Genomic DNA, 26021 nt, shown 5'->3' with positions numbered 1-26021 from the left:
ACCTCCCTCTTCCCACCCCCCACTATATGTTTCTTGCAAAAAAACAACATCATCAAATGTACTTCCCAATCCTCACTTGCTTCACCTGATTAACCAAACCTCTAACATTAAGAGCTGTACACACAATATTCACATTCTTCATCACGTCTTTCCCAACCATCTCACTTCTCCTTTTCCCTCCTTTTGTACCATACCCGCCTGGAGGTAAACGCAACCCCAACCACCTGTCAGTATATGGAAACATCACCGCTACAGACAGCCAGATTGTTGACATCACATGATGCGCCTATCTGTGGGAAAGAAGAATTTCCCAGGACGTTCACAGGCTGGATAAGTCTTTGTGAAGAGTGTAACTTGAAACCTTCTGTGTGCGCATGTTCAGGAAGTTTGTCAGACGTGCTAGAAGAACTGAACTGAAAGGACGTGTTTTTCTCTAGTGCTGTAATGTCAGAAATAAACATCATGTAAATAGATTTCTGACTTATTTTCTTTCCCCTGCGGAAGCAGGAGAGAGGGGTTGTGCATTTTACCCACGCTTGGGAAAATGTCGCCTATCAAATGTCGCCTATCAAAATCTCCCTGGTCTGTCTGGATATCAGCCAAAGGAGGTTACCGGTAAGCAAGCTCCGAGGACAGTGAGAGCGGCCAGCCTCTATGGAGGGGGCTTGCAAACCAACACCACCATCCCAACTAACTCTACTGTGAGCCCTACAATTTCACCCCCACAAAAAAGTCCAGGCAAAAGAAACAAGAGCCAGTGTGGTGTAGTGGTTAAGAGCGGTAGTCACGTAATCTGGGTAACCGGGTTCGCGTCTCCGCTCCTCCACATGCAGCTGCTGGGTGACCTTGGGCCAGTCACACTTCTTTGAAGTCTCTCAGCCCCACTCACCTCACAGAGTGTTTGTTGTGGGGGAGGAAGGGAAAGGAGATTGTTAGCCGCTTTGAGACTCCTGAAGGGGAATGAAAGGCGGGATATCAAATCCAAACTCTTCTTCTTCTTCTTCAACAACTGTGTGCTGCCAAACTGTGTTCATACGCAAAACTTAGCTTCATAAGGAAAGAAGTATTGTGGTCCTGAGCCATTTAAGGCTTTATAGGTCAAAATTTGCACTTTGAATTGGACCCCGTAACTAACTGGCAGCCACTGCAGTCAGACCAGGATGGATGTAATATCCTCAAAACCGCCTTGCTCCAGTGAGCAACCTGGCCAGTAAATTCTGCACTTGCTGAATTTTCCAAATTGTCTTCAGAGCCAGCCCTATGTATAACACATATCTATAGCTAACCTTGAAGTTACCAGAGCATAGACAACGGTAGATAGGCTATCCCTGTACAGATAGACGCTTAGCTGGGCCACCAGCCAAAGCTGATGGAAGGCACTCCAGGCCATCTGAGCCTCGAGCGACAGCAAAGGATCCAGGATTACCCCCAAGCTATGAACCTGCTCCTCCAGAGGAAGTGTAACCCCATCAAGAGCAGGCGACCTCCTAGCCATCTGCTCTAGGAACCACCCACTAACTGAGCCTTATCTGGAGTGAGCTTCAATTTGTTGGCTCTCATCCAGTCCATTACCCAGGCAAGACACTGGTCTAGCACTTCCACTGCCTCATCTTCGGATAGAAAGGAGAAATAGAGCTGAGTGTCATCAGCATACTGCTGGCAACGTACTCCAAACCTCTGGATAACCCTTCCCAGTGATTTCATGTAGATGTTAAACAACAAGGGGGATTGGATTGGGCCCTGCGGAACCCCACATTGAAGCTTCCATGGGGCTGAAATGAATTCCCCAAGTAACACCTTCTGGGAACAACCATCCAAGTAGGACTGGAACCACTGCAAAGCAGAGTCACCCACCCCCAGTTCAGAGAGTCGCTCCAGAAGGATACCATGGTGGATGCTATTGAAAACCGCTGAGAGGTGGAGAACAATGAACAGGGACACATTTCCCTTGTCTCTCTCTCGACAGAGGTCATCATAGAGGGCCACCAAAGCAGTTTCCGTGCCAAAACCAGGCCTAAACCCTGATTGAAATGGATCCAGAAAATCAGTTTCTTCCAAAAGCACCTGGATCTGGTCTGCGACCACTCGCTCCAGAACCTTGTCCAGGAAAGGGAGATCAACAACTGGCCGGTAGTTAGGCTTTCTGAATTCAAAGAAGGTTTCTTAAGGAGTGGTTTTACCTCTGCCTCCTTCAAACATGCAGGGACCACCCCCTCTTGTAAAGAGGCACTGATCATCTCCCTGGCCCAGCCTGCTGTTCCCTCCCTGCTGGATTTTATCAGCCAAGAGGGGAAAGGGTCTAGAGTGCAAATGGTCACCCTGCATTGTAGCAAGCATTTTTAACAACAGAATGCTTTGTTGTTCTACCACCTCCTTTGGGCCAGCCTGTAAAAGGCCCCGTACAACCCAAAAAAGTTATGCCAGACGACATTACTATGGAGGCACAAAACTATGCTTTCTTTGCTGCCTTCACTGCCACTAGCTAGGTTTGATAATGACCCCTTACCAGTGTTTGGTTGCATTCATTCAGATCTTTCATCCACTTGTGCTCAGTCTCCCAGCTTGGAGTGTACCAGGGGGCCAATCGGGCTCCACAAAGTTGGAGAGGACACTCAGGGATATTCATATTATTAGTAGTATTACTAGTAGTATTCTCATTATTAGCCTGTGGGTATAAGGCCTCAGCCACACTTCGACTTTTAATGTGGACTTGAAGTTGCTTGTTTCTCCTTTTTTAAAAAAACCCTCTTCTGCCCAGAACTGCTCTTGCAGAAACTGCTGTTTAACTGAAACACAAGTAATTTAAAATGTGTGTACTTTTATCATGTGAACCGTCCTGAGGCCTGTGGGTATGGGGAGGTATATAAATTTAACAAATTATAGTAAAATTAGGCCAGATAAAAATTATTACAAGTTCCAGGGGGAGCCTCTGCAGAAGGTTTCCCAATGCTTAAGGGTTTGCCTTGACCCCAAGCCCTATGGGGAGCCCAAGAAAGGTCCCCCACCTGCCCAAGTTGGCCTGCAGGGAGGAGAGCAGGAGAAAGATCTGCCCTTCCATTGGGAAAAGATGTCCTACCCCAAAAAAGGGGGAAAGACCTATAAATGAATAATTTTAGTGGAATTATATACAGAATGCATGAACTATGGGAAATGTAAATAATAATAATAATAATAATAATAATAATAAAATTTATACCCCGCCCGCCTGGCTGCTGAGTTTCCCCAGCCACTCTGGGGTCCTCCCAATCGAGTGTTAAAAACAATACAGTATTTAAATATTTAAAACTTTCCTAAACAGGGCTGGCTTCAAATGTCTTTTAAAAATAGGGTAGCTGCTTGACGATGGGGGTGGAGACGCTCCTTCAAGTATACTGGGCCAAGGCCATTTAGGGCTTTAAAGGTCAGCACCAACACTTTGAACTGTGCTACTGTGCCACTGTGTTAAAGGGGTGTGTGTGTCACAGATTGCATTTCAATTTCCCTGCGTTATTTATGTTCCCACCTTGTGAATGGGCTGGGCAAGGGGGGATGTGTGTGTGTGTGTGTGTATGGGCAGCTTCCATAGAATGATAGAGTTGGAAGGGACCCCAAAGGTCCTCTAGTCCAGCCCCCTGCAATACAGGAATCTCAGCTAAAGCATCCCTGACAGGTGGCCATCCAACCTCTGCTTAAAAACCTCCAAGGAAGGGGAGACCATTCACTGTCAAACACAGATTCCTGTAAGCAATCACATTGGGACAGAACTGGATCTGATCCAGGTGGCACTAATAGTGAGGAAAGGATCTGTAACACCCCAGACCTTTGGCGAAAGCCTGCAGAGTTCAGGCAAGCAGAGAGGAAGGAAAAGCATAATTTCCTCTCTCACTGCTTTTAACCCTCACAGGATCAAAATCTGCCTGGGGAATCCCAAAACTGAATTTATCCACTTTCCCCTGAGATTAAGCTCCTGTTGGGAACAGTGGGACTGACTCCTGAGAAAACCTGCATGGGGGGTGGGGGTTGTAAATGGCTTCTTAGGAATTGCACACTTCCTTTGCTATTACATCTTTTGTAGGTGTTTATTTTGTTCCGTAATTTTACTATACAGATATATAGATAGATAGAAATATAAAGATAGATATAGATCAGTGTTCCCCAACCTTGGGCCTCCAGCTGTTTTTGGACTACAACTCCCATCATCCCTCGCTAGCAAGACCAGTGGTCAAGGATGATGGGAATTGTAGTCCAAAAAGAGCTGGAGGCCCAAGGTTGGGGAACACTGATACAGATATATAGAAAATCCACATTTCATGAAAAATAAAGCAACGAAATTATCAGTAAAAAAAAAGTAAAATGACTATTTAATTATTAAAAAATAATTAAAATAAATGATAAAACCCAGATTAAAATGCACATCAACATTTGATACACCTGGACAGCCCTGCATGAACAAAAATGTCTTTGGTGGGTGCTGAAGAGTACAGTGAAAGCGACTGCCTTGTTTCAATAGGCAGGGAGTTCATAAGTTGGGTGCAGATATTTTTCATTTCTTTGACTGCCCCTTTGGGCAAATCGGGATCATCGCAAAACATGCATTTCCAAAATCAATTTCCTAACAAGATGCACAGAGAAACAGATCCCCACAACGAACCAAGGTTTCCTGGCTTAGATCCTGGCGTTCCCGTGGATGTCAGCAGCAAACCCGGCCTTAAGGATCTGCTTGCCTTCTTCTCTGGTGGAGAATGGGCAACCTTTGGCACAAGAAGTTACACAGCAGCAAACAAGACACATTGGGGTCTGGGCAGGCTCTCCTCCAGTGGTGAACAATGGCTTGTGCAAGCCTTATAGTCAATGACACACATAGGGGGGAGTAGGGCTGGGGGACACCAGTGGGCAGCATCTGACAAGGCAACACAGAGAGTGGCATGAGCCTGAACAGCAGCAGATCCCATGGCTGCAAGGAAGCAGAAACACACAATCTCAGCAAGGCAGGGGGAGAGACGTCATCAGAGGAAGAGGCCGTTTGCTCCCTGTACTCCTCTCTAATTGGAGCTATGAAAGATGCCGTCTACAATTGAATCAGCGCAGTTCACGTCCGTATCCTCACCTTTCACTAGAGGAGGATTCCCACACTTGGGTCTCCAGATCTTTCGGGACTACAACTCCCATCACTCCCAGCTAGCAGTCATAAGGGATGATGGGAATCGTAGTCCAAAAACAGTTAGAGGCCCAAGTTTGGGAAAGCCTGCACTAGAGTACCTAGGGCAACTGTTTTCCTAACACAGGCATTTTTTACATTTCTGTGCAAATATATCTTTAAAACTGCATTATAAAAAAATTCAATCTTTAGCATTGCCTGCTCAATGAGGTTGGATTTCTTTTTGGGGTCTGGGGTTCAGCAGCTCTCTGCCTGGAATTCCCAGGAAGGGCTTGCGCCTTGTCATGGGAAGGGCAAGCATTTTAGTGAACGACAGACATATGGGGGGAACCAGAGGACAGTTTCTAAGAAGGCAGCAGAGTAGAGATGTAAAATTTCCGGAAATTTTGAAGCCATGGGGGGAGAAACGTATTTCCTTGTTTCTTTCTGTAAAACTTGAAAAAAAAAATCAGTGTGGGGTAGTTTTCAGATTCCATGAAACACAGTGTATATAAAAGTATTAGGCTTGCAATAAAACAGGTAACCACCCCACTTTCTCTCAAAAGCATCAAAAAAAACATGAAACCACCAACATAAATAATAATCAAAATTGCCTCTTGGCACCAACAGCAAATAAAGTTAAGGTCCACCTCAATATTTAAGCTCCATGGAAGGTCTAGCCTTTGAGTAGTGCTTTAAAAGCAACAATAGAAGACACAACATATACATGCAGTTTATTCTATCTCACTTTCTCAACTACTGCTATCATTTTCCATTTCTTCTTCTTCTTCTTCCTCTTTGTCATTTTCCCCATGGACTTCTAAAAAACGGCTTTGGGGGGGAAACGGGGGGGGGACTGTCCCCCCCCATTTTTCTGTTTTTTTCCCAGGCCTTCCCATCTCTCCTTGAGGACAGCTGGGGCAAAGCGTAAGGCAGTTTTTTTGCATGCCAGGCCCAGAAGGAAGCAACATCCAGTTACCGAATAGTAGGCAGTGGAAGACAGGAGTGCCTGGCGTGCTCTGGTCCATGGGGTCACGAACAGTCGGACACGACTAAACAACAACAGCAACAAATCTTGCACTAAGGCTCAAACTCTGTTTGAAAGGAAAAGGACTGTGAGTTTTTAAAATGGAATTTGTTATTATATATTATAAACCGCATGGTGGTAAGAGAGCTTCTAAACAGTTTACAAAAATATACAACAGAACATTAAAATGATGGATAAAACACAGTTAAAAAGCAGGTATTTAAGAGACAGCAGTGGTTTAAAAGAAGTAAATTGCATGCCGCTTCTACGTTCAGATGCGCTGGCCTAACGAAAATGTTTTGAGCAGTTGCCGGAAGGAGTACAGTGAGAGCACCTGCCTGTGTCTGTCAGCAGGGAGTTCCAAAGTGGGGGTTCTGGAAGACCTGGGGGGGTGGAGGCCCCCCCCCCCGTTTTCCCCCAGTCATTTTTTTCAGGAAAAATTGAAAATGAAAGTGTGTGGAATATTCAAACTATATCAAACAATTTTTTTTAATTTTTTCCGGGAAAACAGGGCTTCAGGAAAAAAACTGTTTCCCCCCCTCCCCAATTTTTCTAGTTTTTTCCCCCCAGGCCTTCCCATCGCTAGGCATGAGCAACAGGCATCCAAATATGGATTAAGTTTGCTGGACTATTACCTGCACTATCAGGTATTTCTGAAAGCAGTAGGCGAACACTCCAATCTCCTAGGACATTCTATACAAGATCTGAAAGTCGCTGTCTTATTACAAAAGAATTTCAGAAATAAAGTGGAAAGAGAAGTTGCTGAATTGCAACTTACTACCAAACTTAAAACCATGGAGAGATCTGGTCTGAACAGAGACATTGGATTTTTATCTCATTATACATGATAAAGCTATTTTAGCCATCTCACCCATTGTTTTTGCCTGTAAGACCAATTGCAGGTTTACCACACCTATCAGCCAGTCACCCATTCCCACCACCCTTCTGAGTAATACCCCTCCCCACCCTCTCGCTATATATAAGCGTCTGGTGACTTCTGTTTGAGTGTACCTGAAGAAGTGTGCATGCACACGAAAGCTCATACCAATAATAAACTTGGTTGGTCTCTAACGTGCTACTGAAAGGAATCTTATCTTATCTATTTATTTTGTTTCGACTACAGCAGACAACACGGCTACCTACCTGTAACTCGGTATTTCATCAGCAGAGTTCCGTTCTGAAACATTGCCTTTCACTAGACTATGCAACAAGGAAACTGTCTCGCTAACACATATGTATTTTGAAATGTTTGACTGCTCTTCCGTGCAAAACTGATGTATCTAAAAAATGTATTTAAAACATAATTTGGTTTTGTAATGTGTGCTGGCTGAGTTGCATCTTCTTCCTTTCCCAGATTATCAGATAAACAAATACCTGCACATAGTGAATTTCACATTTCCAGATTGTGTGTGTGTGTGTGGGGGGTTACGGGAAATACTAGGGGAGGGGAGAGCTGGGGGGAGAACACACAGCACAAATACATCCCATCAGGAACCGGCCACTGCCTGGATATTTCGGAGACATAAAACTGAAATCCCTCCTAGGCAGATGAAGGTGAAGAAACACACATCCTGGAACAGTGACCTATTAATACTCTAGACACAGGCTGGAAAATCAATGCATTTTCTATACTGTTCAAATTTCTCTCTAGACCAAAGGTGTCATGGACTTTGAAGACACTCGAACTCAGGATGCAAGGGAGAAGCGTGCTAAGAGGAAGGGACGCTTGGCAAATCCACACTGTGATTGACTCCCGCCTGGGAACCTATGTCCCCACTGTGGAAGGATGTGTGGGTCCAGAATTGGCCTCCACAGTCACTTACGGACTCATTGTTAAAACCGTGTTTATGGAAGACAATCTTACTCAGCTATGAGTGATTACCAAAGAAGAAGAATTTCTCTCTTGACTGCGTATTGAGGCTTATTATGCAGTATATGTTTTTCAACAGCATTTGTTCATTAGAGCTGCGATCTGAGGGGCTATACGCTCATTGCAAAGATACGTCATTTACATCATACGTCAACAGAATACCAGTGAATGCATTTGTGTCTATGAAAAATATCAGATCAATTCACACCAGATTAACAAATTTTGGGGATTGGAGAAATATTAAAGCAACGCTATATACAAGTGATGAATACAATCTGCAACACAGCCACTAAAAGGAATAAAAATTCTAATGAAAGCAAATTCTAATTCTGAACACAATCATTGGCTTACTCTCTGTAGGAGTTATTTGATATGATTAAAGATCTTCCCACACGCCAACCCTTTCTGTTTCCCTTGTACGAGTTCATTTCAGTTTAGTAAGGGAGTCCTTGTCACATAAGTTATTTCTGAAGGCCAAACATTTCTAAGATTTCCTCGCTGTATGAGTTCTTTGGTGTCTAGTAAGGCTACTACTGAACCTGAAGCTTTTTCCACACTCCGAACACGTATACGGTTTCTCCCCTGTATGAGTTCTTTGATGCACATTAAAGGTGCTATGGTGACTGAAGCTCCTTCCACACTCCAAACATGTATACGGTTTCTCTCCTGTATGAGTTCTTTGATGCGACGTGAGTTGGATACCATGACAGAAGCTCTTCCCGCACTCCAAACATTTATAAGGTTTCTCTCCTGTGTGCAATCTTTGATGCAAGGTAAGGCTGCAACTGTAGCTGAAGCTCTTTCCACACTCCAAACATGTATATCGTTTCCCCCCTGTATGAATCCTTTCATGCAAGGAAAGGGAGTCGGTGCGACTGAAGCTCTTGCCACACTTCCAGCATTTATAAGGTTTGTTGCCTCGATGAGTTTGTTGGTGTCTAGTAAGCGCATTGTGGTAAGCGAAGCTCTTTCCACACTCCAAACACGTATGCTGTTTCTCCCCTGTATGAGTTCGTTGATGTGAGGTAAGGGCACCAGTCCTACTGAAACTCTTTCCACACTCTGAACATGTATACGGTTTCTCCCCTGTATGAGTTCGTAGATGCGAGGTAAGGGCACCAGTCCTACTGAAACTCTTTCCACACTCTGAACATGTATACGGTTTCTCCCCTGTATGAGATCTTTTATGCAAGGTAAGGGCACCACAGTGTCTGAAACTCTTTCCACACTCTGAACATGTATACGGTTTCTCCCCTGTATGAGTCCGTAGATGCAAGGTAAGGGAACTAGTTTCACTGAAGCTCTTTCCACACTCCAAACATTTGTAAGGTTTCTCCCCTGTATGAGTTCGTTGATGCGACTTACGATAGCTACTGTTACTGAAGCTCTTTCCACACTCTGAACATGTATACGGTTTCTCCCCTGTATGAGTTCTTTGATGCGAGGTAAGCTGACCACATCGACTGAAACTCTTTCCACACTCTGAACATGTATAAGGTTTCTCCCCTGTATGAGTTCTTTGATGCGATGTAAGCTGACCACATCGACTGAAACTCTTTCCACACTCTGAACATGTATATGGTTTCTCCCCTGTATGAGTTCTTTGATGCGAGGTAAGCTGACCACATCGACTGAAACTCTTTCCACACTCTGAACATGTATACGGTTTCTCCCCTGTATGAGTTCTTTGATGCGAGGTAAGCTGACCACATTGACTGAAGCTCTTTCCACACTCTGAACATGTATATGGTTTCTCCCCTGTATGAGTTCTTTGATGCGAGGTAAGCTGACCACATTGACTGAAGCTCTTTCCACACTCTGAACATGTATATGGTTTCTCCCCTGTATGAGTTCTTTGATGTAAAGTAAGAGCTGAGCGGCTACCCAATCTCTTTCCACACACTGTGCATTCATGCTTTTTCTCCTCTCTGGGAATTCGATTTTCACCACCCTGAAACATACAAGAGTCACCCTCCGGCTTCTGCTTTCGTCTCCCCTCTTGCCTGCTGCCTCCATCTTGACCCCCCAGCGTCCTTTGCTCCTCCTCCTCTTTGGATCCTTTTGGTGACACTTCTGAATGTTCCCCTTCTACGAGGATCCCTTCAACATCTCCTGATGGAATAAAAAGGCAAACTGATGAAATGCTAAAGGAGCGTCTTCACCCCAATCATTCAGTCAGGACACAGAGATCCAGGTTCCAAGGGCCTTGTGGCAGTTCCCTCACTGTGAGAAGTAAAGTTACAGGGAACAAGGCAGAGGGCCTTCTTGGTAGTGGTGCCCACCCTGTGGAACACCCTCTTGTGAGATGTCAGATAATAATAATAATAATAATAATAAATTTTATTTATATCCCGCCCTCCCCAGCCGAAGCCGGGCTCAGGGCGGCTAACAACACTAAAATAGTGCCACATTATAAAAACATCATAAGAATTAATTAAAATCAAAATTGATGGCAACCATAAACTAAAGTATTGTAAAGATTGCCAAAGGAGGGAGTCAGGCTGTGCCCTAACCAAAGGCCTGGTGGAACAGCTCTGTCTTGCAGGCCCTGCGGAAGGATGTCAAGTCCTGCAGGGCCCTTGTCTCTTGTGACAGAGCGTTCCACCAGGTTGGAGCCGCAGCCGAAAAAGCCCTGGCTCTAGTTGAGGCCAGCCTAACCTCTCTGTGGCCTGGGACCTTCAAGATGTTTTTATTTGAGGACCGTAAGTTCCTCTGTGGGGCATACCAGGAGAGGCGGTCCCGTAGATACGAGGGTCCTAAGCCGTGTAGGGCTTTGAAGGTTAAAACCAGCACCTTAAACCTGATCCTGTACTCCACCGGGAGCCAGTGCAGCTGGTATAGCACCGGATGAATGTGATCCCGCAGCGAAGACCCCGTAAGGAGTCTCGCTGCGGCATTCTGCACCCGCTGGAGTTTCTGGGTCAGTCTCAAGGGCAGCCCCACGTAGAGCGAGTTACAATAATCCAGTCTGGAGGTGACCGTCGCATGGATCACAGTGGCTAGGTCAGGGCGAGAGAGGTAAGGAGCCAACTGCTTAGCTTGGCGGAGATGAAAAAATGCCGCCTTTGTTATAGCTGCAATCTGCGCCTCCATGGAGAGGGAGGTATCGAAGATTACACCCAAACTCTTAACGGACGGTGCTGGCACTAATTGCACCCCCGCAAGAGATGGGAGTTGCCCCCTCAATCCCATATCGTCCCGTCCCAGCCAGAGGACCTCTGTCTTCGAAGGATTTAACTTCAACCGGCTCCCACGTAACCATCCAGCCACAGCTTCCAAGCATCTGATCAGTGTGTCTGGGGCCGAGTCAGGATGGCCATCCATCAACAGATAGAGTTGGGTGTCATCAGCATACTGATGGCAGCCCAGCCCAAAACTCCGGACAAGCTGGGCGAGGGGGCGCATAAAGATGTTAAAAAGCATCGGGGAGAGAATCGCACCCTGAGGCACTCCACACACCAAGGAGTGGCGGGATGACAGTTCCCCCCCAAGCGCCACCCTCTGTCCCCGACCAGAGAGAAACGAGCGCAGCCATTGAAGGACTGCGCCCTGGATCCCCACGTCGGCGAGGCGGTGGTCCAGAAGTTCGTGATCGACCATGTCGAAAGCTGCTGACAGATCTAGAAGAATCAGCAGCCCCGACCCGCCTCGGTCCAGCTGTCTACGAAGATCATCTGTTAGGGCGACCAGAGCCGTTTCGGTCCCATGACCAGCGCGGAAGCCGGACTGGAATGGATCCAGAGCCGATGTTTCATCCAGAAACCTACCAAGATAAATAACTATACAACTATACAACCTTTAAAAGACATCTGAAGGCAGCCATGTAGAGGGAAATTTTTAATATTTTATTATGCTTTTATATTTGTTATATTTGTCTCGGACTTCCGGGTTGGCGCCATCACCGAATGGCGGACTCCCTCCGAGCTCCGGAGGGAGTCTGCTCGGCAGGGGCTGGGTCCTACCGCGCCGGCGACGCGGGGACCCTTAAAAACCACAGGTACGGAGCCCGTGGACATGGGTGACTCAGCGGGCACCATTAGCGCCCTCCCGACTTGTGAAGGAGCCTTTTTAAAGGCTACGGATCGGGTGCCGGGGAGTAGTGTGGTGCTGTGAGTCCTCTGCTTTCCCTGCCGAGCGAAGCTGCATGCCATTCGACGGAGAGCGCTGACTTCTTCTATTGAAAATTCGGACTATTAACAACAACCCGTGAGTAATTTGGAAACCGGGTTTAAAAGGAGAAAAAAAGAATTTTTTTCGGATTTGGCACGAGCGGGGGAGATCCAAAAAGGAAGTCAGCCCCCCCCTATTGTAAACATTCTAATACAAGGACTGGGTAACCAAGGTCGAGAGAGAAGCGTATTTCTGACAAAAATTAATAATTCCACGATGGGAAATTACAAGAACTGTGCTGGAGGAGAAGAGTGGAGGGTGAGAAGGAAAATGTAACCCCCCCCCTGGGAACCGGGGCGATTTACGAGAGAGCCTGGTGAAGAAGACGGAGACTTTGACAGCTGTCAAAGTAGCTGTCAAAGTTGGAGAATTTAAAGAGGACTTTGCCTGAGGACTTTGCTAGTTAATTTTGTTACAATTTGCTACAATTTGGATATAAACTGTCGAAAATAAGGAACAACAATTGGACTTTTGGATCAGAGGAAACAAAGTTATTACAATCCCCCTAGAGGGGTTTCGGGACATTACAAGAACGGTCGTAAGTGGAAAAATACTCTTGGAATCGTACAGGACTTGTTATCTCTTGGGAAAGCTGCAAAACTGAAACAGTATTTCGTCTACAGGGGTGTTTATATTAAAGGAGACAATACAATTTTCTATTGAAGAAAGGAAGGGACTGGACGTGCCGTAATTTTCGCTCCATAACACGCAGTTTTTTGCTCCTAGAAAGTAAGGGGAAATGCCTGTGCGTGTTACGGAGCGAATGCACTCGACCGGAGCCATGGCTGCCGTCAGTCAAGCAAAGCGGAGCCGCTTGCAGGGCTTTGAACGGCTCTAGCTTTGCTTGCTTTACAGCCAGGAGGAGGGGGAGGAGCTGAGGAGGAGGGAGGGAAGGAGAGCCATGGCAGCAAAGCGGGCAGCAGCCGCTTACACGCGAGGAGGGACAGACGGGAGCCATAGCAAGCCGGGAGAAGGCAGGCAGTTCAAAGCCAGCAGGCGCTTTTAAAGTAGCCGGTAACAGCTGCTGCAGCCTCAGCTAGCAAAGGTCCCAGCGCTCTCTAAATGGAGCAATGAGGCTGCAGAGGGACAGGAGGGCTTGGATCAGGAAGGATAAAGTTTAAGCAACCAGCAGCAAAAAAAACCCAAAACCAACCTGGAGCTCTGAGCCACGAGCGCAGTGAAAACCAGGAAGTAAAAGAAAAGGCTATCCCCCCGCTTCTCAGCTGTTTTCAGGCAGGATAGATTTGAGCATTGTCTGGGTCCTAGTGCCCCTACTGCTTTTTGTGCTCCATTGTATTGCTGCTGGTGGCTGCTTATCACTCAAACTGAACCTGATACCAGTAGCCACCTGTACAAACAAAGTAGAAGGCTGCAAGGAGGAGAGCTTTTACACAGCTAATAGCAAATCCCCTGCAATCCAAGTCCTCCTCACTTGCTCAAATCTATTCTGCCTCAAAACAAGGAGCGAAGAAAAAGGCTGCAAACTGTTAAATGGAAAAAACCCCAGGCACAGGGCAAATACCTTAAGTATACCTTTAAAGCAACAGTGCTCTTTCCCTCCCTGCTCAGCTCGCAGAAAAGCTGCTTCTCCACCCACCCCACACGTGCTCCTTATCCCTTGAGTGCTTTTCCTTCCCTCCCCACTTAAAACGTGGTTGCAAAGCACGGATCCACATGGATCCTCAGGATTTTTGCACTGGGTCACCCCAAACTCACCATCAGATCACATGTCTGTGGCCACAGCATGAACCACAAAAATCATACATCTACTGTTTCATTTAGAATATTTTTTTCTTGTTTTCCTCCTTTAAAAACTACGTGCGTGTTATGGTCAGGTGCGTGTTATAGAGCGAAAAATACGGTAAGTTTTTGTTCCTGAACAACAATAACCCCTGTAGAGGTACCAAATTTCTGAATTAGAATGTTTTAGCAGCGGAACAGGACAAGAAACCTGAGAAAGTGAGAAAAAAAGAACAAAGGACTGACTACGACATGGAAAGAACAATGGGGGGAGTTTTAAAGACCAAGGAAGGCCTTTTGGGGCCTTTTTTAGATTGGATGTTTGAAGTTAAATATCATTAAAATAAATAAATTAAAAAAACTGGCAAGGTGGAACTGGGGGAAAATCTGGTCATGGATCTAAGATTTCCAGGCTGATAACAGACAGACTGATGGACATGGGGAATTCAAACCGGGGAAGGGGGGGGGAGATTTAGAATCCAAAGGCTGTGTAACTACTTTTTGAATCCTTTTATATCTTTGATTTTTTCTATCTTTATATAGCTTCTTGTATATCATCTTATTTTGATTGGACGTGTTTATTAAAAAAAGGGAATTCGTGGAAGGAAACTGGGGCGGACCTCGGGGAAAAAATCTTTTTTTCTTTCTGTTAATGATGAGGGATGGTGGAATGATTGTATAATTTAAATTTGAATAGTGGGTTAAACAAATTAAGTTTTAAATGGGGAGTGAGAGCTTGTAGAACCAAATTAATGAAAGGGGAATACGGTAGGGAGGGGGATGGGGGAGTCCCAGAAAGTTGGTAATGAAAACAAGGTTTCAAATGTATTTTATTTTTCTTTTTTCTTTGTATTTTTATTTTTTGTATTTTGGAAACTTTAATAAATATGATTTGAATATATACATATATATATTTGTTATATTTGTTAGAAGCCAGCTAGAGTGGCTGGGGCAACCCAGTCAGATTCGTGGGGTACAAATAATGAAAGTATTAGTATTGCATTAACATTGTCTTATTTATTGAGTTTATATACTGCCCTATACCCGGAGGACTCGGCATGGTTCACAGAAAAGATCACATCGTATATAATCAGAATAAAAACAACAGCCCAATAACACCCACCTCCCCAAAAAAGAGCAACCTTTGAAAAAGACTATAGGATGTCAAACATAGCAAGCAAAAACCTGGTTTAAAAGGAACATGTTTGCATGGCACCTAAAGGTGTAAACCCCTTCATGGATCACTGCCTTGTCATGGCAAAGGGGCTTGAATAACTCAGAGAAGCTATGACCTATAATAATAATAATAATAATAATAATAATAATAATAATAATAATAAATTATTGATACTACAAAACACTTAATTGATGCTACAAAAAAAGCATAAAATACGGTATAAAGCTTAAATAACAATAAAATCAAAAATCAATTTAGGGGGGAAATCCATCTAATAAATATTAGATGATCACCCGAGCTAGCTGGCCAAATTAGTCCCACCTGGGCCAGCGAGGAGACCAGGGAAGAACTAGCTGTGGGATCCCAGAGTGGGTAATCTTCACAAAAAAGGGAGGGGGAGGGAAGGAAGGAAGGGGAACAAAAGATCAGGCCAGGTTCAAACTGAAAGCCAGGTGGAATAGTTCTGTCTTACAGGCCCTGAGGAAGGAAGATGGACAGGTCATCTGAGAGTTTAGACTAAATGTGATCCACCTGGAGAAGAAACTGGCAACCCACTCCAGTATTATGCCATGAAAGCTCCATGGACATAAAAAAGGAGACGCTTTGAGAGGAAAGTGAGTTTCCAAGGCATGCTCTGATTCATGGGGTCATGGAGAGTCGGACACGACTAAGACGACTAAACAACAACAAAGGTTTTAAGGAAGGCGCCAGGTTAACTTCCCTGGGGAAAGCATTCCACAGACAGGGAGCCCCTGCAGAGAAGGCCCTGTTCTTGTGTTGCCACCCTCTAGACCAGTGTTTCCCAACCTTTTTTGGGCAAAGGCACACTTGTTTCATGAAAAAAATCTCGAGGCACACCACCATTACAGCCCCGTGACGTCAGCGCGCAGCGTCACGCCGGGAGGGACATGAATTGCTAGCAAATTACATAATCACCTCCTTGAGGGCTGGCTCATCTTCTCCGAAGGCAGAACCCCATTAATTAACAGGACAGACTCACACCATAGCCAAGACGAGGGGGGAAAACCTCAGTCATGCACAGTCATGCACATGTGGGGGCTAAATGAGGACGAAGACCGGGCAGAGAGCAGGGTTCAAATCACCCCACCTGGCCAGGACAATCCCTGGGTGCTCCCTTGGGCCACTCGCCTGACCCACCTCGCAGGGTTGTTGTTGCGAGGATAACACGGGGAGAACCACACGCGCCCCCGGGAGCTCCTTGGAGGAGAAAGCGGGCGATGAATGCAATGCATGAAATATATGAGAGGCGACCAGCTTTTGCAGGTGAGGGGCCCCCGCCAGCCTCCGCTTCTAACACCCGGCGCAACGACGCCGAAGTTTCTCCCCGGGCTCGGCTCAGGGAGCAGCACTGCTCCCCCCCGGCTCCCCTTCGCCCTCCCGGCTCTCTCTGCCGCCCACTGGGGACCCCCCTCACCTGCCAAGTCCGGAGTGCCGGTGGAAGTTGCATGCATGCATGCAGGGCGCCGCGTTGCCATTGCATTGCACTGCACTGCACTCCATGCAATGCCTGCACGCATGCATTGCCTTGCACGCCCACCAAGGGGTCTCCCCGCAGTCCGATGCGTCCCCTCCGGCGCGGATGCAGTATTGCAAAAAGAAAAAACCCCCGACGCAGCCCTAACTGGGGGGCAGCCTCCGCCTCCGCCGCTCCGCCTCCGCGGGGATCCCCGGGCTCCATCCTGCCGCCCGATCTCCATGGGGGCGCAGGCAGGCTGCGCGGGGTCTGCACGGAAGAGCCCCTGCCCGCCCGGCCGCCGCCGCTGCGCTCATTCCATGGCCGGGAGAAGAGCGCTTCAAACAAAACGCCCGGCCCGCCAGGCCACGCTGGGAAACGTAGTTTGCGCACCCCGCGCGGGCGCGGAGCCCAAGGGCGAGGGGACTACGGATCCCGGCAGCCCCCGCGCCAGGGACGGAGGGGGAGAGGCCGGGTGCAGGGATGGAGGGACGGGTGGGCGAGCGAGTGAGTGAGTGGCAGCCGCCAAGCCTTGGCCGAGAGCCAGGAAGGGCCTCCCCGGAGGAGGAGGAGGAGGGAACCCCAGGGGTCATCTAGTGACGGCGCCCCAATCGAAAATTTGACTTTTTTTATAAAAAAAACTTTCGAATTTTTTAATTTTTCCCGCGGCACACCAGGCAACATCTCGCGGCACACTAGTGTGCCGCGGAACAGTGGTTGGGAAACACTGCTCTAGACCACTTGAGATCAGAAGGGGATCTCAGGGTCCGAGTAGGTTCATATGCAAAGAGGTGGCCCTTGAAGTATTGTGGTCCTGAGCCATTTAAGGCTTTATAGGTCAAAACCAGCACTTTGAATTGGGCCTGGAAACTATTTGGTAGCGAGTGCAGTCAGACTAGGATGGGGGTAATATGCTCAAACCACCTTGCTCCAGTGAGCAACCTGGCCAGTAAATTCTGCACTAGCTGAAGTTTCCAGACTGTCTTCAGAGGCAGCCCTACGTATAACGCATATCTATATCTAACCTTGAATTTCCCAGAGTATAGACAACGGTAGATAGGCTATTCCTGTCCAGATAGGGGTGTAGCTGGGCTACCAGCCAAAGCTGATGGAAGGCACTACAGGCCATCTGAGCCTCGAGCAACAGCAAAGGATCCAGGAGAACCCCCAAGCGACGAACCTGCTCCTCCAGAGGAAGTGTAACCCCATCAAGAGCAAGCGACCTCCCAGCCATCTGCTCTAGGGAACCACCCACTAACTGAGCCTCACTCTTATCTGGATCGAGCTTCAATTTGTTGGCTCTCATCCAGTCCATTACAAAGGCAAGACACCGGTCCAGCACTTCCACTGCCTTATCTTCAGATAAAAAGGAGAAATAGAGCTGAGTGTCATCAGCATACTGCTGGAAACGTACTCCAAACCTCTGGATAACCCTTCCCAGCGATTTCATGTAGATGTTAAAGAACAAGGGGGATTGGATTAGGCCCTGCGGAACCCCACATTGAAGCTTCCATGGGGCTGAAACGCATTGCCCAAGTAACACCCTTTGGAAATGACCATCCTAGTAGGATTGGAACCATCGCAAAGCAGGGCCACCCACCCCCAGTTCAGAGAGTCGCTCCAGAAGGATACCATGGTGGATGCTATTGAAAACCGCTGAGAGGTGGAGAACAATGAACAGGGACACATTTCCCTTGTCTCTCTCTCGACAGAGGTCATCATAGAGGGCCACCAAAGCAGTTTCCGTGCCAAAACCAGGCCTAAACCCTGATTGAAATGGATCCAGAAAATCAGTTTCTTCCAAAAGCACCTGGATCTGGTCTGCGACCACTCGCTCCAGAACTTTGCCCAGGAAAGGGAGATCAACAACTGGCCGGTAGTTAGGCTTTCTGAATTCAGAGAAGGTTTCTTAAGGAGTGGTTTTACCTCTGCCTCCTTCAAACATGCAGGGACCACCCCCTCTTGTAAAGAGGCACTGATCATCTCCCTGGCCCAGCCTGCTGTTCCCTCCCTGCTGGATTTTATCAGCCAAGAGGGGAAACGGTCTAGAATGCAAACGGTCACCCTGACTGATCAAAACACCATGTCCATATCTTCGAGTCTTGCCAACTGAAAAAACTCATCCAACACAACAGGACTAGACTGTGCTCTGGACGCCCCATGAGACTCATCTGCTGTAACAGCAGAGTCAAGATCATGGTGGATGCAAGCAATTTTATCTTTAAAATGCTTTGCAAACAAGTCACAGCGAGCTACTGCTGGTTCTACTCCTCCTTTGAGCCTGCCTGTAAAAGGCTCTGTACAACTTGGAAAAGTTCTGCCGGACGACATAATGAAGATGCAATGGAGGCAGCAAAGTATGCCTTTTTTTCTCCCTTCACTGCCACTAGGTAGGCTTGATAATAAGCCCATACCAGTGTTCGGTTGCATTCATTTGGATCTGTCCTCCACTTTCATTCAAGCAGTCTCCCAGCTTGTTTCCTCACCTAAGCTCTGGAGTGTACCAGGGAGCCAATCAGGCTCCACAAAGTGGGAAAGGGGGCTTAGGGGTATTATTATTATTATTATTAGTAGTAGTAGTAGTAGTAGTAGTGGCGTTAGCCTGTCTAAATAAGGCCTCAGTCACACTTGGAATTTTAATGTGGACTTGAAGTTGCTTGTTTCTCCTTTTTAAAAAAAATCTCTTATGCCCAGAACTCCTCTTGCAGAAACTGCTTACACAAATAATTTAAAATGTGTGTGTTGGGTGTGTGTGTGTGTGTGTGTGTGTAATTGGTTCTTTTTGTTTCTGTTTTGATTATGTACTTTTATCCTGTGAACCGTCCTGAGGCCTGTGGGTATAGGGAGGTATGTAAATTTAACAAATTTTAGTAAAATCAGGCCAGATAAAAAATATTACAAGTTCCAGGGGGAGCCTCTGCAGAAGGTTTTTCAATGCTTAAGGGTTTGCCTTGACCCCAAGCCCTATGGGGAGCCCAAGGAAGGTCCCCCACCTGCCCAAGTTGGCCTGCAGGGAGGAGAGCAGGAGAAAGATCTGCCCTTCCATTGGGAAAAGATTTCCTACCCCCATAAAAAGGGGGGAAGAACTATAAATGCATTATTTTACCGGAATTATATACAGAACGCATTAATTATGGCAAATGTAAAGATTTGTGGAAATACCCTTCGCAAAAGCGTGAGCATTAGGCGAGATCTGCACCAAAATGCTGAACAATTTTCAAGAGGTCTTTAATAATGAGAAAATCTGGATAAATTGATGACTAGAAAAAGGAGACGCAGAAAAAAACTTACATTGAAACGCTTTGCCTAACAGGGTTTTTTTAAATCCCTCCTCATAACTCCCTCCAGCAGCACACCCACTACCCCCCCCCCCAGTTATAATATATAACAATATGACCCACCTCCAGCGCCTCCGCGAGGAAGGACAGCCGCCGCCATGTTCGGCATCTCCCCCCCCCCAAGCGAGACAGGAAGCGGAAGCTGCTATTCTCCCGACAGCCCTTTTTCTTCCGCTCTAGGAATCTCAGCTCTGTCGCCGCTGCTCTTAACCGATTCGTAGCCGAGCGGCAGGAGCCTCTGGGCTTCTCCGGGCAAGGAGCGAGGAGAGGCGCTGGTCTCGCCTCCGGAAAGCCCCGCTGGATCAGCTGCACGGGCGCCCCAAAACGTTTTCTAAACTAATTTTTAAAAATTATTCTTAATTTTCAAATTAACAACATTTTTGCTTTTGGTACAATCCATATCCAATCCAAATTTGCAAGAATTGACTTTCCCCCGCCCCCGTTTCTATCCCCCCCTTTTATTCTCCTTGCATGTAATTACTATATATTTCCTCAATTAATTTCAACCTTTGTTTTCCCTCCTAAATCTATTCTTAGTTCATAAATGTTACAGCAAACTTGCTAATGTTTTCACGTTTTTACAGTGTTCTTTAAAATAGTCTATAAAGTTCTCCCACTCTTGATTGAATTTTTTTCTGCTTAGATCTGTTCACAGAAAGTTTAGCCATTTCGGCATACTCAATCATCTTAGTTATCCATTCTTCTTTCTTTGGGACCTTTTCTTCTTTCCACATCTGGGCTAGTAGCATCTGGCCTCTTTTGCTTCCTTGGCAATTCTCCTCCTATTACACCAAGTTAAAAAGCCTCTGTTTTTTTTTAACAAACATAATTTTAAACTTTTTTTAAAGTTCATTGTATATCATTTCCCTGAAGCCCTTTACTTTTGTACATGTCCACCACATTTTTTTTGGGGGGGGGGAGTACCTTCCCCTTATCCTTACATTTCCAGTATAGAGGTATTTTTTATACATTTTAGAAGAAGAGGAGGAGGAGGAGTTTGGATTTGATATCCCGCCTTTCACTCCCCTTCAGGAGTCTCAAAGCGGCTAACATTCTCCTTTCCCTTCCTCCCCCACAACAAACACTCTGTGAGGTGAGTGGGGCTGAGAGACTTCAAAGAAGTGTGACTGGCCCAAGGTCACCCAGCAGCTGCATGTGGAGGAGCCAGTGGCGTAGCGTGGGTTGTCAGCACCCGGGGCAAGGCAAGTAATTTGTGCCCCCTAACCCGTGGGTTTGCGCCCCCTAACCCCCAGATGATGCGGCCGGCCCCCCTGCACCCCCCACGCTACGCCACTGGGAGGAACGGAGACGCGAACCCAGTTCCCCAGATTACGAGACTACCACTTTTAACCACTACACCACACTGGCTCTCAAACTTAGCAAACTTTACTGGAGTAAAATACCACCGGTACATCATCTTCATATAATTTTCTTTTAATGAACTACATGCCGTGAATTTTAAAATCTCTTTCCACCTATTTTCCCATGATTCAAGTGGTATATTATAACCTATGTCTTTTGCCCACGTGTATCATTACAGCTTTAACCTCTTCATCTTTCGTCTCCCATTCCAACTGTAGTTTGTACATTCTTGGTAACAATTTCTCATTATTTTCTAATAGTTCCCTTTCAAACTTTAAGAATTCCTTCCCAAAGCCTTTCTCTTTGTCACCTCTGAATATGTCATTTAATTGGTAATATTGTAACCAATCTGTTAACAGAGCTTTTATATCCTCATATTCTTTCACCTTTAATTTGTAGTCTTCGTATGTTAGCAGATCTTTCTTTGTTGCCCAATTTCCATTCATGTTTACCTTTTTTACAGATATGGCTTCCAATGGGGAATGCCACAAAGGTGTCTTGTTCTCTAATAAATACTTATATTTGTCCCATACTTGGTAAATTGATTTCCCTATAATGTGGTTCAGGAATCCCTTGTGTACCTTTGTTTTCTCATACCATAAGTAAGCATGCCAACCAAACCTATTATCATGTCCTTCCAGATCTAATACCTCAGTATTGTTTAACTGTATCCATTCTCGCAGCCAGCAGAGACAGGATGCTTCATAATATAACTTTAAAGCCAGCAGGGAGAATCCACCTCTTTGTTTTAAACCTGTTAATAATTTATATTTTATTCTAGGTCCCGTCCCGTCCCGTCCCCCCGTCAGATAAATTTAGAAATATCCTTTTTCCATTGCTTAAAGTGTTCCGCTCCTCTAACCACAGGTATTGATTGGAATAAAAACAAGATTATTGTCAATACATTCATTTTTATCACAGAGACCCTTCCCCACAATGATAAGTTTATCTTTCCCCATATCTCCATATCCCTTTTAACTTCATTCCAGACCTTTAAATAGTACTATTTAAAAATGTTTATATTTCTAGTTGTTAACCACACCCCTAGATATTTCACTTTCTTTTCTATCACTAGGTCTGTTTTTGACTTAAATTCATTTTTCTTTTGTTCTGACATATTCTTCAGTAATACTTTTGTTTTTTTTCAACTTTTATGCTACTTGCCCAAAATTATCATTTTTTCCCTAGCACCCTTGGAATATATTCCAGGGGTTCTTCCAGAGTTATGAACAGGTCGTCCACAAATGCTTTAAATTTATATGATTTGCACCCTACTGGAATTCCTTTTATGTTTTCATCCATCCTTATGCTCCTTACATTTTCTAAACTAAACTGCCCGGATTTCCACCAAGGAGGTCAAGAGGGCTGACGTTGGTCTCCCATCCACACCTCTTCCATTTTACCCTCACAACATTCTTGTGAGGTAGGTTAGGGGGGAGAGACTGTGAATTGCCCATTATCACCCAGTGAGGGAGGATCTGAACCCTGGTCCCCCTGGGCCTCAATCAGTATTCTAACCACTGCACTGTACTGCCTGTCTCAGCACCTGCAATAAATGTGCTCCCCACATCAGATATCCTGATCTGGCCCTTCCTAGCAGAACTGGCCTAGTTTCTTTTATGGGTTTTTGTGTGTGCTTTTTCTCAGAATCATAAGAATTGGAAGGGACCCCAAGGGTCATCTAGCTCAACCCTCTGCAATGCAGGAATCACAGATAAAAAAATCCCTGATGGAAGCCCATCCAACCTCTGTTGAGCCACACATCCTGGAGAGTGAAGTCAAATGGGCCTTAGAAAGCACTGCTAATAACAAGGCCAGTGGAAGTGATGATATTCCAGCTGAACTATTTAAAAGATGCTGTTAAGGTGCTACACTCAATATGCCAGCAAGTTTGGAAAACTCAAAATCCCAAAGAAATCCCAAAGAAGGGCAGTGCCAAAGAATGCTCCCAACTACTGCACAATTGCACTCATTTCACACGCTAGCAAGGTTATGCTTAAAATTCTACAAGGCAGGCTTAAGCAGTATGTGAACCGAGAACTCCCAGAAGTGCAAGCTGGATTTCAAAGGGGCAGAGGAACCAGAGACCAAATTGCAAACATGCGCTGTATTATGGAGAAAGCTAGAGAGTTCCAGAAAGACATCTACTTCTGCTTCATTGACTATGCAAAAGCCTTTGACTGTGTCGACCACAGCAAACTATGGCAAGTTCTTAAAGAAAAGGGAGTGCCTGATCACCTCATCTGTCTCCTGAGAAATCTCTATGTGGGACAAGACGCTACAGTTAGAACTGGATATGGAACAACTGATTGGTTCAAAATTGGGAAAGGAGTACGACAAGGCTGTATATTGTCTCCCTGCTTATTTAACTTATATGCAGAATTCATCATGCGAAAGGCTGGGCTGGATGAATCCCAAATCGGAATTAAGATTGCCAGAAGAAGTATCAACAACCTCAGATATGCAGATGACACAACCTTGATGGCAGAAAGTGAGGAGGAATTAAATAACCTTTTAATGAGGGTGAAAGAGGAGAGCGCAAAATACGGTCTGAAGTTCAACATCAAAAAAACGAAGGTCATGGCTGCTGGTCCCATCACGTCCTGGCAAATAGAAGGGGAAGAAATGGAGACAGTGAGAGATCTTTCTTGGGCTCCATGATCACTGCAGACAGTGACAGCAGTCACAAAATTAAAAGACACCTGCTTCTTGGGAGAAAAGCAATGACAAACGTAGACAGCATCTTAAAAAGAAGAGACATCACCTTGCCAACAAAGATCCATATAGTTAAAGCTATGGTTTTCCCAGTAGTGATGTATGGAAGTGAGAGCTGGACCATAAAGAAGGCTGATCACCGAGGAATTGATGCTTTTGAATTAGAGGACTCTTGAGAGTCCCATGGACTGCAAGAAAAACAAACCTATCCATTCTGAAGGAAATCAGCCCTGAGTGCTCACTAGAAGGACAGATCCTGAAGCTGAGACTCCAATACTTTGGCCACCTCATGAGAAGAGAAGACTCTCTTGAAAAGACCCTGATGTTGGGAAAGATGGAGGGCACAAGGAGAAGGGGACAACAGAGGACGAGATGGTTGGACAGTGTTCTCAAAGCTACCAGCATGAGTTTGACCAAACTGCGGGAGGCAGTGGAAGACAGGAGTGCCTGGCGTGTTCTGGTCCATGGGGTCACGAAGAGGTGGACATGACTAAACGACTAAACATCATCATCAACAACAACAACAGAGAGTCCACCACCTTCCAAGGTTTCAAGTCTCAAACAGCATTTGCCATCAGAAAGTTATTTGTTGGGATCTCCTTTCTCCTTATTCGAGTCCACTGCTTTGGGTTCAACCCTCTGGAGTAGCAGAAAACAAGCTTGCATTATCTTCCCAGGACTAAGGCTTTGGAAGTCAGACCGTGGGAAGTCAAAAAATTAAGACTACAATTTGGAAGGCGATTGGGCTTTTTAAAATTTTAGTTGTTAATGTTTATTTTATTTTATATGTTAATTAGATGTTCTTATTGCAAAATTAATAAACACTTTTTAAAAAAAGATCCTCAAACCTTTTTCGCTACTGCTCCACTTATGTAATTTTGGAGGTGTTTACTGGGGTGGGTGGGGTTGCATTTCTAAGTACATCCAATATGTCCTCCCCCCCCCCCCCCGCAGCATGTTCACTGAGTAGTAGTAGTAATAATAATTTTATTATTTGTATCCTGCCATGGCCTCTCTGGGTGGCTTCTAGCACATATGGAAAACACAATAAAATGTCAAAACATTAAAAACTTCCTGATACAGGGCTGGCTTCAGATGTCTTCTAAAAGTCATAGTTCTTTATTTCCTTGACATCTGAAGGGAGGGCATTTCACAGGGAGGGCGCCACTACCGAGAAGGCCCTCTGCCTGGTTCCCTGTAACCTCACTTCTCTCAGGGAGGGAACCACCAGAAGGCCCTTGGAGCTGGACCTCAGTGTCCGGGCAGAACGGTGGGGGTGGAGACGCTCCTTCAGGTATACAGGGCCAAGGCAGTTTAGGGCTTTCAAGGTCAGCACCAACACTTTGAATTGAAGAACAAAGGAGGAACGGCTAAGGGAGCTGGGCATGTTTAGCCTGGAGAAGAGGAGGTTAAGGGGTGATATGATAGCCATGTTCAAATATATAAAAGGATGTCACATAGAGGAGGGAGAAAGGTTGTTTTCTGCTGCTCCAGAGAAGCGGACACGGAGCAATGGATCCAAACTACAAGAAAGAAGATTCCACCTAAACATTAGGAAGAACTTCCTGACAGTAAGAGCTGTTTGACAGTGGAATTTGCTGCCAAGGAGTGTGGTGGAGTCTCCTACTTTGGAGGTCTTTAAGCAGAGGCTTGACAACCATATGTCAGGAGTGCTCTGATGGTGTTCCCTGCTTGGCAGGGGGTTGGACTCGATGGCCCTTGTGGTCTCTTCCAACTCTATGATTCTATGATTCTTGGAAATGTACTGGGAGCCAATCTTGAGGTATTTCAGGACTGGTGTCATATGGTCCCGGCAGCCACTCCCAGTCACCAATCTGGGAAGTAAGCCTTTTCCCTACTGATGACTGATATTTCATTCTGATGCTGGGAGAATCTCTTCCCTTTTGGGGTCCCTGGCTCTATTCTGGTAGATAGGCAGGTAAAACTGACCCTAACACTAACCTGTCACAAAACACGACGACAGCACAGGCTGCGTAACATTAGGAGCTTTGGTCAAGGTCTGGAGTGGAGT

The 26021-nt window shown here is 45.8% G+C and overlaps 3 protein-coding genes across 4 annotated transcripts in view; 1 reads left to right on the top strand and 2 right to left on the bottom strand.

The window, feature by feature from the left end:
- LOC308580851 (uncharacterized protein) overlaps positions 1-26021 on the bottom strand; it is a 132360-nt gene that overhangs the window by 52878 nt on the left and 53461 nt on the right. The window lies entirely within an intron of this gene.
- Positions 1-26021, top strand: part of LOC308580782 (uncharacterized protein) — a 144562-nt gene that overhangs the window by 66317 nt on the left and 52224 nt on the right. The window lies entirely within an intron of this gene.
- Positions 8058-20027, bottom strand: LOC308580693 (uncharacterized protein). 2 transcript variants are annotated; one of them, XM_081182725.1, is made up of 2 exons: positions 19976-20027; positions 8058-10125 (listed from the first exon to the last, which is right to left on the bottom strand). In XM_081182725.1, the coding sequence occupies exons 1-2, from the start codon at positions 20019-20021 to the stop codon at positions 8498-8500; spliced, it is 1674 nt and encodes a 557-aa protein (XP_081038851.1). In that variant the 5' UTR covers positions 20022-20027; the 3' UTR covers positions 8058-8497. The 2 variants fall into 2 exon arrangements, with proteins under 2 accessions (XP_081038851.1, XP_081038852.1); XM_081182726.1 differs by having other exon boundaries at positions 8058-10122; positions 19976-20020.

The sequence above is a fragment of the Podarcis bocagei genome, assembly GCF_964188305.1.
Source record: "Podarcis bocagei genome assembly, chromosome: 2".
NCBI classification, from domain to species: domain Eukaryota; kingdom Metazoa; phylum Chordata; class Lepidosauria; order Squamata; family Lacertidae; genus Podarcis; species Podarcis bocagei.
This window is presented reverse-complemented; position numbering and strand designations above follow the sequence as displayed.